The sequence below is a fragment of the Schistocerca americana genome, chromosome 9 (genome assembly GCF_021461395.2).
Source record: "Schistocerca americana isolate TAMUIC-IGC-003095 chromosome 9, iqSchAmer2.1, whole genome shotgun sequence".
NCBI classification, from domain to species: Eukaryota; Metazoa; Arthropoda; class Insecta; order Orthoptera; family Acrididae; genus Schistocerca; species Schistocerca americana.
In genome coordinates this window covers 160,075,547-160,091,161 of record NC_060127.1, presented here as the reverse complement: position 1 = coordinate 160,091,161, position 15,615 = coordinate 160,075,547, and the positions used below count along the sequence as shown (strand labels likewise).

General features: G+C 40.7%; 1 protein-coding gene across 1 annotated transcript in view; it reads left to right on the top strand.

Moving 5' to 3' along the window:
* LOC124551094 (actin-histidine N-methyltransferase) overlaps positions 1-15,615 on the top strand; it is a 426,960-nt gene that overhangs the window by 46,255 nt on the left and 365,090 nt on the right. The window contains exon 6 of the mRNA XM_047126025.1: positions 9,113-9,177. Within this exon, the coding sequence (XP_046981981.1) occupies positions 9,113-9,177 (65 nt within the window). The remainder of the gene's footprint in view (positions 1-9,112; positions 9,178-15,615) is intronic.

Below are 15,615 nucleotides of genomic sequence, written 5' to 3'. Positions count from 1 at the left end.
TTCATTCTGTGGAAATGTTAGCATGTTATTCATGTATACTAACAACATGTGACTTAATTCGTATACCTAACCTAACGTAACCTAACCTACAGGGATCTATATCATTTTGAATAAGTCAAGCTTCTACTGCTTTGTTTCAGTCCCTATATTGACTTTTTAACTTGCAAACTAAACTTACTTTGCCCTTCTTGATGAAGCCTTCTGGCTAGAGCCCATACAGAGGGGTCCAGAAGAATGTACACACTTTTTGATAGTTAACGTGTTTGGAACAAAATGACATATTGTTGCAATTTTGTGCAGTAGCATAGTCCATTGTTTTCTCAACAGATCTTGGCACTTGTTTTCCAACAGATGACAGTGCAGCAGTGAATGAGGTAAGATCGTTATTTGTGCAGTGCAAGGCCCTATGAAGTGGTAATGGAAGTATAAAAACATGATGGAGGTACAACACCAATGGCATAGATTGTGTATTGAACTCGGCCAACAACACACACAATGAATTTATTGTATTTGGGATAGATTTGAAGCTGACTGCACTGTTCAGGATATGTGTAAGGAAAAGTCTGGCTTACCAGAAACATCTACAAGTCCAGCTTCCAGTGCAGGTCTGTTGCAACATTTTACTAGGTCACCTCAGAAACCCGCGAAGCAGGGTGCACATGAAAGTGGGGTAAGCCAATCAAGCATACGATGAATTCTGAAGGAAGCAATGTGGAAAGTGTACATTCCAAGATCACTGCATGCTATGAACAAGGATAACATGGATCGAAGGATGGAGTACTGCAAGTGATTTGAGGGCATGCTTCAGAAGGATGAATGACATGCAGGGATGGTTATGTGGTCTGACGATGTTAAATTCTGAATATTTCTAAAGGCTGCCACAACTGTGTGTACTGGACTCCTGAAAACTGTCATGTTCATGTGGACAAACATATTAATCTGTCACATGTTAGTGTGTGGTGTAGTCTGTCATTGTTTAGTTTGACTGACCCATTCTTCTTTGAAGGTACCATAACTGGCGAGAAATATCTTCATATGCTACCAACATCGATTTTGCATATCATCCGAGAGGTGTTTGGAAATGAAAGATTTACCTACAACAAGCCTCACTAACACAGGTATGTCAGAACCTACTTGGATGAAAATCTACCTGTATGATTGAGCGGCTGTTGAGTACCAATCACAGCCTCCAGATCTTTCACCTCTTGACTTCTACATATGGGGGATCAACAGAAGCCGGCTACAGTAAATGAGCTACGAGAAAACATTGAGATGTCATGTTTGGCTATCACACAAGCAGCACTGACAGCCGTAGTTCAGTCAATAGTTCAGTGGCAACGATGTAGTTTGGCTGCCAATGGGGTCACTTCGAACAAATAAAATAGCCTTCTCCCATGCAAGAATTGTAACAGTATGTCATTTTGTTCCATTAATATTGACTATCAAAGATGTCTTCATTTTTCTGGACCCCTCTGCTATGCAGATGTGAACTCTTCATATCATACTAATCAGTATGCCAATTTTTCTCAACACTGGCTGCTATCACCAGACAAATTGTTTCAAAATTTAAAATAAGAGCATAAATCTTAGTATAGTCCACACCTTATACTTGGAATGTCCTTTAAAAATCTCTCTCTCTCGCCAATTGTCATCTTTACTGTTGTGTACTGGAACTGCACCAGATGGTAGCTTGACCAATTTCCAATCATCATAGATGTTCAAGGAGTTAATTTCTTCATTCTACAGAATCCTGAGTGTGCCCTCTATTGTGGTCGGATGCTGTGGGGCAATGAGTGGATTCCAGACAGTTGTGCAATGTGTTGTCATAGAACTATTGTGATAATATTGTGAGAAGTCACCATTCCCAGGATGTAAGCTGTGTACAGCCTGCAAGAAGCTCTGTCATCAGTGACGGCATAACAGCTTGCTGTATTCAGCAGCCAGTGGGAAGAATCGGCAGTGATTCTGCTAAGACACTGACTGCAGTAGCAAGCAATGGCTCACAGTGCGTACTGGATGCTCCCGGCAGCCCAGGATGGCCACACAAATGTGTGTGGGGCACGCTCAACCAGTGTGAATGGGGTGGCTCACAGCAGCATCGGTGTGTGCCCACGTGAGCAGAGGCAGGTAGCAAGAAGTTTGCTTGCATGGCCGAATTTGGCTGAATGGGAGTGTGGCCCCACTCTTGAACAATAGACTCCCAGGGTAAGAGGCCGGCAGCAGCTGAAGTAGGCACCCAGGTGGCCTGCCGGTTGGAGGATACTCGAGTCTGCAGCTTGGACTTGGCACAAGCAGCAGGGCCGCCGTTAGCAGTGACAGTCGGGAGGTGGTGACTGGTCGATGCACATAGACTCGTAGACCGTTGTAGGTCTGCCTTTTGGGTCTAGTGACTGGTAGACAGCAATACCGTGGAAAAAAAATGAGTGTTTACATGTACTTGGCCTGACTTGTGTTGCTACATTATTGATTTCTACCAAATAATTCACAACAAAACAATGGCCTGGATATGAAGCTGTCAGGCCAGCAATGCTGTAGTGATGCTGCCTGTTTGCTGCATCAGTTTTATTACAACTCTAGTCCCTTGGCTTGCCCAGTTATTTGATAGTTGCTGGATGCCATAGTGTTATATCAGCAGGCAGCCCCTGATGTAACGGCATCTGGTCAGCTCCGATCTGACCCATTTCTGTTGCTCGTGCTTTAGTCGTGACAGTGTCTTAATTTTACTCAGCTGTGACCAATAAATTACGTGTGATACAATAATGCATTACAACTGTCCATTCACCTGTCCCATCATAATTAACTACTTTCAAATAAAGTAATGGTTCGTCATTGTTCTTCCTCACACAACTTGGTTCAGTATAAGCCACATTGATAAACTAGGTGTTAAGTGCGCATAGGCTCCAGGATAAGGCTTCCCTTTGGAACAAAGTGTCATTGGATAACATTTGCTGAAACCCATTTCTACTTTTCTTGTATCCTTTCTCTGCCTACAAGGTTTTTGTGGAATTTCAGCATTTTCCACAAGTTCCTTATTACCATCCAGTAATAAAGGCATTTCTTTTAGGTTTTCCTCCTCATCTGAGAGGCCATAAAATTCCTCTTCAGTGGTTGAATCTTCTCATCCACTTTGGATTTCATCTTCATAATATAGAAATGGAAATGGTTCTTCATTGTACAGTTCAGCTGAGCATATGATATTCAGTTTTTTTCAAATATACGGTACCAATATTCCAAGACCTATTTCTTTTCTGGTATGTGGATCCTTTATCCATAGCCCTACAGAGAGTATCCAGTAAGAGCGCCTTTTCCCTGATAATTTAGAACATTATCTTCATTTGTGAGTGTGAAAGCAAACTTTACATCCAATCATATGTAAATGATATACACAAGGCTTTCTAAGTGTCAGAAATCCATATGGCACTTTCTTTGTCGCAGATATTTGTAACAAGATTTTTTATTTGTGGTACACTGTGTATCAGCTTAGCCCAAGAACTGTTTGGTAAATATCATCCTAGCAACAGCAGTCTTACCATGTCCATTAATATTCTATTGAGGTGTTCAGGTATACCATTTTTCTGCAGTGTCCGCATCCAGTGACACCTATGGGCTGAGGATAACACGGCGCCTGTTCGGTACCCTTGGGCCTTCACGGCCTGTTCGGGAGGAGTTTAGTTTTTAGTTTTATGTCATAGTTACTTCATGCTGAATACCTTCAGATTCACAGAACTCCGCCATTGTCAGTGTGGATTCTTTTAGAGTTGTTAATGGTTTATTTTTCTGTTTGAGTCTTGTATTTATTGAATTCTTCAAATACTTTGTTCTTATTTTTTAAGAAATGTACAAATATATATCTGCTTGCATCATTCATGAAACTCATTAAATATCTATGTCTCCCAACCTTGCAACATCAGTAGGTCCATGAGATCATATTTAACAGGTTCTAAAGTGATTGTTCATTACTTCAAATTTTGCTGTACAGTTTTTGTTAAGTTTTCATATTGATTTACACACCAAACTGCCATCACACTAGTGTAATCCACGGAAGGTACTGCCAACCTATCAGGACATGCTCAGAGACATCTCAGTTTTGGCGTGTGTACAGGTAGTATTGTGTAGTGTATGGCTTTTGGCACATGGGTTGAGGAGATGACCTTGCAAACACTGCAGTGCAGATTCTGTAATTCAGCTACTAATCAGCTTATGCAGGAAACTGTTTTCAAAGTTACTATTACTGTACTTCTGTGATTGTAACTGTCTTTTCAGTATTATTATTATTATTATTATTATTATTATTATTATTATTGTTATGGGCACACTATTTGTCAGCTGATGGCCATATTCAGTTCTAATCATTTTCACAGAACTATTGAGATCTTCGGTGGAACCAATCATGATAAAATGATTCTGTTTGATGAACAGTATAAATGAGAAAGCTGAGATACCTTCAGACTCCAGAAAGAATGTAATAACTCGAATTTAAAAAAAGGCAGATGCTTGCAGTTGCGAATATTACCGAACTATCAGTTTAATTTCTTAAAAGACGATCATTGTCGCCGTTGACTGTATAAAATATTTATTGTTACTATTGCAATTTCGGCCTTATCGCCATTTTCAAGTAACACTGCAAAGTTACATTCTGTCAGAATATAAAACTATCTGACATGAGTACATGTCGTCGTCAAAATGCCGTCTTTTGACTGTGAGAGTCCACAAGATCTGATGAGTACGACACTTGTTAAGTTAATCACATGAGAAGTTTATCAGTTTAATGTGTGGAAGCAAATTACTGACACGCATTTACAGAAGAATAGAAAATCTGTTAGAGGCTGACCTTATGGAATATGAGTTTTGGTTCTGGGAAAGTAGGGACAGTGAGGTAATACAATTTAGTTTAGAAGAAAGACAAAGGATATGTAGGTTTAGAGGAATCTTTCAACAATGTTAGCTGAACTGCACACTTACAAATTCCGGAGGCAGTAGGGGTGAAACACAAAGAGTGGAAAGTTGTGAATAACTTTCACAGGAGCAAAATTACAGTTGTAAGTGTCGAAGGGTATAAAAGGGAAGCATTGGTTGCAAAGGGAGCGAGACAGGGTTGTACATCTACATCTGCATCTGCATGGTTACTCTGCAATTCACACTTAAGTTCCTGGCAGCGGGTTCATTGAACCATTTTTATACTACTTCTCTACCATTCCACTCTCGAATGGCGATTGGGAAAAAGGAACACCTAAATCTTTCTGTAGCATATCTCGATGTTATTCTGTCTCTACGTTGAATTATCTGTGAAATAAACCAAGGACAAATTTGAGGAGGAGGAGAAATAAACTTTGTTGTTTACCCATAACATAGTATTTGTTTCATAGATGGCAAAGGACTTCAAAGAACAGTTGATTGGAATGGACAATGTACAGTGTAAAGTAAAACAGGAGTACTGGAATGCTGCAAACATAAATCAGACAATGTTAAGAGAATTACAAGGGGACCTCTAAATATAAATTACACATTGTTGTGGCAGCCAGATAACTTTTATTGAATGCCACACTACACTTCAAAGTGACAAATACACATGATATTCTCTTGTTTTCCAATGTAGTCATCAAATCTGTAAGCAAAGTTTGGAACATTCCATCAGTTGTTCAGTTCCTCAACAATAAAAATCTCCTTATTGGTAATGGAATGATATGAACACTGCTGTGTGAATATCCTTATCATCGGAAAATGTGAAGCTGCTGCAAATCAGTTTCTCGACTATCTGGACATTGTTGTCTGAGGTCAGTGTTGACAGCCTTCCTTCCTTATCAGCATTGTCCTGGTCGCGGCCTTGATCTAATTGTTGACACCATTTCACTACAGCAGGACGCAGCATTCTGGTCCATCTACTGCCAGAATTTCACTGTAAATGTGTATCCAATTTAAATTTTTGCCCTCAAGAATCCCGCTGTCCCATGTACTTCAACTCTGGATTATGTTTCCAGTTACAGCACCATTCACTTGCCCTGTATTACACACCTGGTTAACTGTACCACAGCAGAAATGTGTTTGCAGGGAACCCAGAATATGTAGTCTCCTCTGACAGTGCACCACTCTTGTGTGCGCAGTGCAGGAGGATGTGTGTAATTGACTTATTGAATTGCCCCGAGGGTTAACCTCTTCTGGGACAATTTTTTTTCTTAATTTCAATTTTGGCAGTTATTTTTTAACACTATATTTGAGATGTAAGGAAGTCATTACAAATATATTTTTTCAACAGATGCTTCAATTTACTGTACAACAATGGAAATAGGAAATGGCCACATTTATGTACATGGTGCATAGCAGGTTACCTGAGAGCAAACATGGTGAAAACATAAAGAAACCAAAAAATGCGATAAATAGTGGCAAAATTCAAGCAACAAGAATTTGTTCACGTCATGTATTGTGGAAGAACTCCATACATTCTGGGCAAGCAGGAATCTTACATTTTTTGCAAATGTATCTCCTTCTTCTTTTACAGTTTTTATCTCTGCACCTAGGAGGATTCTTACATTCCTTTTTTTTTTTTTTTCCCCCAGAGTAATGGGTTATTCCATCCATTATTAGATCTGCAGAACATGCGGTGTGTTGCCTTTTCTTCAAGTGAATATGGTCATGGGTCTGCCACGCTTCCTTTGCAGGCTTCTGAGCTCTATAACTGTTGTAGCAGCTGATGCCTTGAATTCCACAAAAGAAATATTTCTTTCAGTGTCTCTTTTGTAAAGAATCCATGCATTTTCTAGTGCAGCATTATAAAAGTGGAAAAATATTCTCAAATAAAACTTCTTGCTCTTCATTGTGCGAGGGTAGTGTGCAACCATCCAGTCAGTCATGTCTACTCCGCCCATGAATTTGTTGTAGTATGCTACAGCATATGGCCTCTATATATCTATGCAAGCATGGTTCTTCACATTCCATCTTTTGACGGTATCAGTTGGTGTCCATCCAGCAAAGGTAGATACCATGTGGACAATGTTTCTATCCACTCATCACACAACTGTAATATTGTCATTAGGAGTAGTAATAGACATTGAACCTAGACTTGATTTCATTAGAGCTTTTCTGTTGGTCAATGTACTCTCTCCACCCTTCAGTCTGTTCGACCTTTGGTTCCCAATACATGAATTTTCTTTTGCTTCAGATACAAAAGCAGTGGGATTGTTGTGAATAAATTGTCAAGAATGATCTTGTGATTGTTTCCTTCTAGCACCTGGCACAAGCTTACGACAGTGTTCCCACTAGGACCAAAGTTATTCTGTTCCTGCCTTTTCCCCTGGAACAGCTCAAAAAAGTCACATATCCATGTGAGCTAGAGCGTACCCATGCTTTGAATCCCCACTTTTTGGATTTAGACTTTTATACTGTTTTGCCCTGCTTCTACCCTTGAAGGGGATAATCATTTCATCTATAGATTGATATTCAGTAGGAGTTACTGTCCCTGAAAATTTCTGTTTCAGACTGTCCAAAATGGGTTTCACCTTTACAAACATGTCAGTGTCGTTTTCAGGGATTTCATCATTGTCTACAAAATATAAATATGTTTTTATTTTCTCAAATCTCTTTAGTGACATAATGTCAGCAATAAGATCCATTCTCAAAGCTGGGTTACTTCACCAGTACATATGATAGTTTGGGTACTTTATATATGTCAAAATCAAATTAACCACTAAGAAGCAATGAATTTCACTTACTGAGACAGAGAAATTTCATTCACCATTTGAAAAAGCATACCGTGTTGTCTCTCTAATTATCATGTCCAGTGCTGATTTCTATCCTTTCCTATATTCAAGATAATAAGTGTAACAGATTTATTATACAGGGTGTTACAAAAAGGTACGGCCAAACTTTCAGGAAACATTCCTCACACACAAAGAAAGAAAATATGTTATGCGGACATGTGTCCGGAAACGCTTACTTTCCATGTTAGAGCTCATTTTATTACTTCTCTTCAAATCACATTAATCATGGAATGGAAACACACAGCAACAGAACATACCAGCGTGACTTCAAACACTTTGTTACAGGAAATGTTCAAAATGTCCTCCGTTAGGGAGGATACATGCATCCACCCTCCGTCGCATGGAATCTCCGATGTGCTGATGCAGCCCTGGAGAATGGCATATCGTATCACAGCCGTCCACAATACAAGCACGAAGAGTCTCTACATTTGGTACCGGGGTTGCGTAGACAAGAGCTTTCAAATGCCCCCATAAATGAAAGTCAAGAGGGTTGAGGTCAGGAGAGCGTGGAGGCCATGGAATTGGTCCGCCTCTACCAATCCATCGGTCACCAAATCTGTTGTTGAGAAGCGTACGAACACTTTGACTGAAATGTGCAGGAGCTCCATCGTGCATGAACCACATGTGTTGTACTTGTAAAGGCACATGTTCTAGCAGCACAGTAGAGTATCCCGTATGAAATCATGATAACGTGGTCCATTGAGCGTAGGTGGAAGAAACTAAAATGAGCTCTAACATGGAAATTAAGCGTTTCCGGACACATGTCCACATAACATCTTTTCTTTATTTGTGTGTGAGGAATGTTTCCTGAAAGTTTGGCTGTACCTCTTTGTAACACCCTGTATATTGGAGTTAACAATAGCATGTGTGACAGAAACTTAATAAAGAATGCACATAGAACAACAGCCTATTGACAGTTGATGTGCAAGTGGCTGAAATACGTAAGAAATGATTAAGAAGAAAATGTAAAGGAATCTGAGAAGCTAAGACCTATCACAGTTGGAATACACTGGGTAGAATTTACATTCAGAGACTGTGAGTACAAAGAGAAGGTTGAAGGCAGGAAATTGTGAATTTCAAAAGTTAACGGAATAGTTCAGTAATATGTTTGTACTTGGTATGTTTAAATTTGCAGTATACTGCTAAGGGCATATAAGACTCCTTCAGTGTTTTGTCTCCTACTGTGATGATCAGCAATATAAAGTTCAGTGTATTGAACTATTGGAGATTGGGACCCAAGACTATTTCCATAGTGACATTATTCAGTAGTGAGTTGTAAATCAGTAACTTGATGGTTACAAAATCCAGTAGTTGAAGAGGTAATTCAGAGCCAACTGAAATTTTAATTTTTGTTACAGAACCAGCATTGAAACAATGCCGCAATATTGCACGCCAGTACGCCTACTTCAGCAAGCTGTTCCAGGTAAGAGTTATTTATTCTTTATATGTTTTTCCCTGTATTTAACTTTATTCTTAATGAAAGTAAAAAGTGCATGGCAGGGTACTAACAAATGTAAAAGTGGCAGTTGTAGTTTTTCATATGTCACTAATATTATAAGGTCACTGTACTCCTGTGGTAAAGTCATTGTGCTCCTGTGGGAATCTTGTGTTTTCTATACAGTGTGTCCAAGAAGTCCTCATTCTCCTAGATCAGAACAGTATATTGTATATTTGAGTATTTACAGATAAAAACTATGTTTCTGTATGTACACCATCATTCCTTACACGAAGAGCTCTGTGCCTCCATTTCCTCCTCGACATCTTGCAGAGAGTCATAGGACTTCTGCTTTGAAAGGCTTCCGCAACTCTGTATTAGTCTTGAACTGACACTGAGCCACATGGGACTTGATCGTTCCCTGTAATGAGCTACCTGGCATGGTAAGGTCTTGGCATCGTGGTTTGGACAGGGCTGGAGATGTTGCTAAATCACGCCACATCCAGTGGCCTTAAAATGGTTCATTGAACAACTCGCCCACCTGAATAGCAATTTGTGCTGGAGCTATGTCTTGCTGTAACCAAATACCCATCATTATCTTCTGTTCGAGCTGAGGTATTAACCGAATTTCACCATGTCCAAATAAGAATTACTATTCATGTTTCCTTCAAAAAATATGATCTGGACATGTATCGTGACGACACCCTGCCCCATATTAAAACTGTATTACGTGCTGGGCTGGGCTGCTGAATATTCAGTTATCACATTCACAGTTGTGCGTTGTGAGCCAGGTACGCCCTTGCTTTGCGTCAGGAGATTGTTTGCCAACAGAAGATTCACTCGGCTGTTTATTGCCGAGCCTCCTGCAGCTGCCACAGCATCTGAGTGGTAGAGGCTGAGCTAGTACACGTTGCGCAGGTCACAGTAATCAGCACTGCAGCCATCGTCACCTATTTGTGTCTGCTTGGTTATGTGTACACAGGATGCTGCACCCATGTTCCTCCAATGATGGATACTTACAATGCCGCTCTACTCCTCGACAGCCAGCATTACTAGGATCGACCGTCAACTACTCAAATCTACACTTCAGACAACACTATGTGCCACTGCCATTCCCCATCAGACAGTGCTGCCTCAGGTGCTTGTTGGGATCATCAGCTGCTGGACATCCATCAGTCATCTACACTTCAGACAACACTTTCTGCCACTGCCATTCCCCATCAGACAGTGCTGCCTCAGGTGCTTGTTGGGATCATCAGCTGCTGGACATCCATCAGTCATTCCCAAAGCATGGACCCATGTCTTGATGACCCATGAGCTCACAATCACATGGTACAGTGTTGCTGATAATCCTCGTCACCTCCCGACTCCTCACCACTACCGTGATGAGGAGCTCTGTAATTGTGGGCATCCACTACATCTTTTCAAGATGGTCTTTTATGTTGTACTCAGGCTCTGTCCTCTAAAGCTGTACCAAGTTTTGTTCAGGTTAAAAAACAGAGTTGTTATTGCAACATGTGAATTCAGTCTCAGTCTGTCTCATCCCCTGATTGGGGGTACAGCAAAACATGAGACAGGTTTCATTCCAACTCTTGCACATAATGGGAATTTTCCTTAGGTTGGAAAATGTCTTATGTGTTGTGTGAACTGTTGCACAGTCATCAGAAAATCACACTCTTGCATGTGAGATTATTTGAAAATCATGCAAACAAAGCAGTGCAGGTTGCAACTCACTGCTCCATGTCATTGTCAAATACTTCACTCACAAACATTGGTCTAAATCCTTTCATTTTGAAATATTTTTTTAATTTAGTCATACACTGTTGACTGTGGTGCTTGAAGCCCAGCTGCATCTTTGGGAACAGGTGGCCTTGGAGATGGCTCAATTTATTACTGAATGGCTTCACACATTTTGTCTCATATCTTGTTACTGTTACTGTTACTGTGTGGCCTGAGTTTAACACTACCTGAAACAAACCTGTAATGTTTGGGTATGGTGTTTGTAGTGTCCTGCACGATACAGTCAAGTTGTTGAAATATCTGGGCCTAATGTTGCAAAGTGACATGAGGTGGAACGAGAATATGAGAACTGTGACAGGGAAGGCACATGGTTGACTTCAGTTTATTTGGAGAAGTTTAGGAAAGAGTGGTTCGCCTGTAAAGGAGACCACATGTAGGACGCTGGTGCGACCTATTCTTGGGTACAGCCAGTGTGTTCGGGGTCCATACCAGGTCGGATTGAAGGAAGACATCGAAACAATTCAGAGGTGGGGTGCTAGATATGTTACTGGTAGGTTTGAACAACACGCAAATGTTAAGGAAATGTTTCGGGAACTCCAGTGGGAATCCCTGGAGGAAAGATGATGTTCTCTTTAAGAAACACTATTGAGAAAATTTAGAGAATCAGCATTTGAAGTTGACTGCTGAGTAGTTCTACTACTACCAACATAAATTACATATAAGGACTTTGAAGATAAAATATAAGAGATTAGGGGTCATACTGAATCATACAGTCAGTTGTCTTCTCTCTCACTCTGTTTGCAAGTGGAACGGTGGCCTGCAGAGTATCTATGTAGATGTGGATGAAACCTATAAACATGTAAATTTATGTAGAGGTGAAACTCCCTGGCAGATTAAAACTGTGTGCCCGACCGAGACTCGAACTCGGGACCTTTGCCTTTCGCGTGCAAGTGCTCTACCAACTGAGCTACCGAAGCACGACTCACGCCCGGTACTCACAGCTTTACTTCTGCCAGTACCTCGTCTCCTACCTTCCAAACTTTACAGAAGCTCTCCTGTGAACCTTGCAGAACTAGCACTCCTGAAAGAAAGGATATTGCGGAGACCTGGCTTAGCCACAGCCTGGGGGATGTTTCCAGAATGAGATTTTCACTCTGCAGCGGAGTGTGTGCTGATATGAAAGTTTCATATCAGCGCACACTCCGCTGCAGAGTGAAAATCTCATTCTGTTATGCAGAGGTGTCTGCAGAGTGTTTGTATTTTATATTATGGGTACAAACAAAAGAGGTAAGTGGAAGACAAGCAAATAATCATAATAAAAAAAGTTGAGAAACTAATGGTATCTCTGACATGCCGTATTAAGACTGTGTGCATGAATACCTCATAACAAAGTTCCTCCGGATCCAAAATGCAGATATGCACACATTACAATGTGTCTTCCAGGTGGGCATCATTCATGTGAAGGCAGGTTTCTGCATGTCTCCTATCGATTCCCGTACAAGTACTGATGTCCCAGATATGTTTCCAGTGCACTGACAACCATCCACAGTGCATTTCAGGAGTTTGACACTATCAGTAGGGCTAGCTTTAAACACCTGCTAACAAACAAACAAAAAAGGGGTTAAAGTTAGCAGGACTTTGGATGCCTTGGTACTGGCGAGCCATGACTGACACATTTGTTGTGGAAAGCTATTTACCAGCACTTCATCACCCAGAAGGATGATAAGATCAAATAAGAGCAGTTTATGACATTGTAATTTGTGATTGACTTGTGGTGTTTTGAAATAAATGTAACAGTAGACATTAAAGTGTTGTGAGATCGGTGTGCCTGCACTTCATGTATATGCTACATCAGGGAGGCCATTGGATTCTGCACCTATGTTTATTAGGATTCTTTGGTTGTTTCATTGTCGTCCTCTCACCCATTTCTTTTATACTTACAATAATCAGACACCCAGTAGACAGCTGTTATTCCCATGCTATTGTTGTATCTTCTAGCAGTACAACTAAATAAAAAAAGTTTGAAACTGTCAGTTTGTTTGAAATGCACAAGCTTTCACCAGTACTCTTCCTTCATGTAGACACGGACACTGCTAATTGTAACAGGCAGGTGAGACATGTATGATGACAAGGATATCCCCATGCAGTAGGACGATTTGGGGTTGTACTTGCATTCTACTTCTTCTGCAGTGTATCTTTACTTTGCCATTACAACACTTATCGATCTCCATTAATATTATCACTCACTTTTTTGTACATCTTGTAGCTTTGTGCTATAAACATCGCTGTCCATAATATACTACTGACAAACGACATTAAGCAGATGGAAGAGATGGTCCAATGTAGATGCGATACTGTGTAAATGTATCAGCAGCAGATGGCTGCGTGAGACTGCATTAAACGTTGTCACCATGAGATCATGTTACGAAGTCTGATAAGGTAAATAACAGGTATGCGATACGTCCAATAGTTCATGAGTGCATTGAAGGTCCACATTGCTATTAATGTTCTGTGTTAATGACCTGGCAGACGACATTAAAATATTGTCATATGTTCTGTAGATGACACTCTTTGTATGTAAGGAATCACTACAAAAATGCTACAAACAACTAGTTATTTCTTGATAAGATTTCAAAGTGCCACAAAGTCTGGAAATTGGAAATAAATAAAAAAATGTAAAATTTTGCACTTCTTGAAACATGGAAAAGTAATACTATATTACTAAAATGTGAGTCTGAAAGTTCCCTGCCTGTTTTTAGGATTCTGTGCCTCAATCTGTAAACACAGAACTCTTACAGGATCGCTTTGTTGTCTGTGTGTGTGTCTGTTCATGAAACTGCTAAGAACCCTTTCTCCCAGGGACAAGTAGATTTGTCAGGTTCAAATATATCTGACATGCTAAGGCCTATGGTCTCTTGGCAGCGTAAAATTTTTGAGCTTCTAAGCCAATTCAGTCAAAAGAGATGGCCATTTATGTCACATACACTATGTGATCAAAAGTATCCCGACACCCCCACAAAACATATGTTTTTAATACTAGATGCATTGTATTGCCACCTACTGCCAGGTGCTCCATATCAGCGACCTCAGTAGTCATTAGACATCATGAGAGAGCATAATGGGGTGCTCTGCAGAACTCACGAACTTCAAACATGGTCAGGTGATTGGGTGTCACTTGTGTTATACGTCTGTACGTGAGATTTCCACACTCCTCAACATCCATAGGTCCACTGTTTCCGATGTGATAGTGAAGTGGAAATGTGAAGGGACACGTACGGCACAAAAGCATGCAGGCTGACCTCGTCTGTTGACTGACATAGACCGCTGACAATAGAAGAGGGTCGTGTGATAGGCAGATATCTATCCAGACCATCACACAGGAATTCCAAACTGCATCAGGGTCCACTGCAAGTACTAGGGCAGTTAGGTGGGAGGTGAAAAAACTTGGATTTCGTGGTCGAGTGGCTGCTCATAAGCCACACATCATGCTGGCAAATGCCAAACGACACCTTGTTTGGTGTAAGGAGCGTAAACATTGGATGATTGAACAGTGTAAAAACTTTGTGTGGAGTGACAATTCACGGTACACAATGTGGCGATCCAATGGCAGGGTGTGGGTACGACGAATGCCTGGTGAACTTTATCTGCCAGCGTGTGTAGTGCCAACAGTAAAATTCAGAGGCGGTGGTGTTATGGTGTGGGTGCATTTTTCATGGAGGGGGTTGCAACCCTTGTTATTTTGCATGGTAATATCACAGCGTAGGCCTACATTGATGTTTTAAGCACCTCCTTGCTTCCCACTGTTGAAGAGCAATTCGGGGATGGCGATTACATCTTTCATTTCGGTCAAGCACCTGTTCATAATGCACGGCCTGCGGTGGAGTGGTTACACGACAATAACATCCCTGTAATGGATTGGCCTGCGCAGAGTCCTGACCTAAATCGTATAGAACACCTTTGGGGTGTTTTGGAACGCTGACTTCATGCCAAGCCTCACCGACCGACATCGATACCTCTCCTCAGTGCAGCACTCTGTGAAGAACGGGCTGCCATTCCCCAAGAAATCTTCCAGCACTTCATTGAATGTGTGCCTGCAAGAGTGGAAGCTGTCATCAAGGCTAAGAGTGGACCAACACCATACTGAATTCCGACACTACCTACGGAGGGTGCCACGAACTTGTAAGTCATTTCCAGCCAGGTGTCTGGATACTTTTGATCACATAGTGTATTTTGATATTTGAAGACTTTATTAATCCTAACATATGGTGTGCTTCCTGTTGGCCCAGGATCATGAAATTTGGCAAGAAGTAAGGTTTCTCAGTATAACTAAAGGAAAAAATGTAAAATTGTTAATTTGCATTTCATCAAACTACAAAAATATATCTTTTGTCATTTGCTATCCGACTTCAAACTTGAAATTAAAATATTCTCAAAACTCTTGGAATCCATGGGACCAATATCTTGCTGTCAGTATCCTTAATTCTCAGAATGGATAAATTGTCTACATACATAATTATGTTTGTATTGAACCCTCAGTGTGAAACTCCTCCTCGCACATGGCCAATCTTTGTGATTGTGGTTCATTGAAATTTAGACATAAGACTGGTGGACAGGTAAAGGCTTACACCTGTAGAACACATTTGTTGTTAACAATGAACATGTGTCTAGACAAATACAGTCACAGTC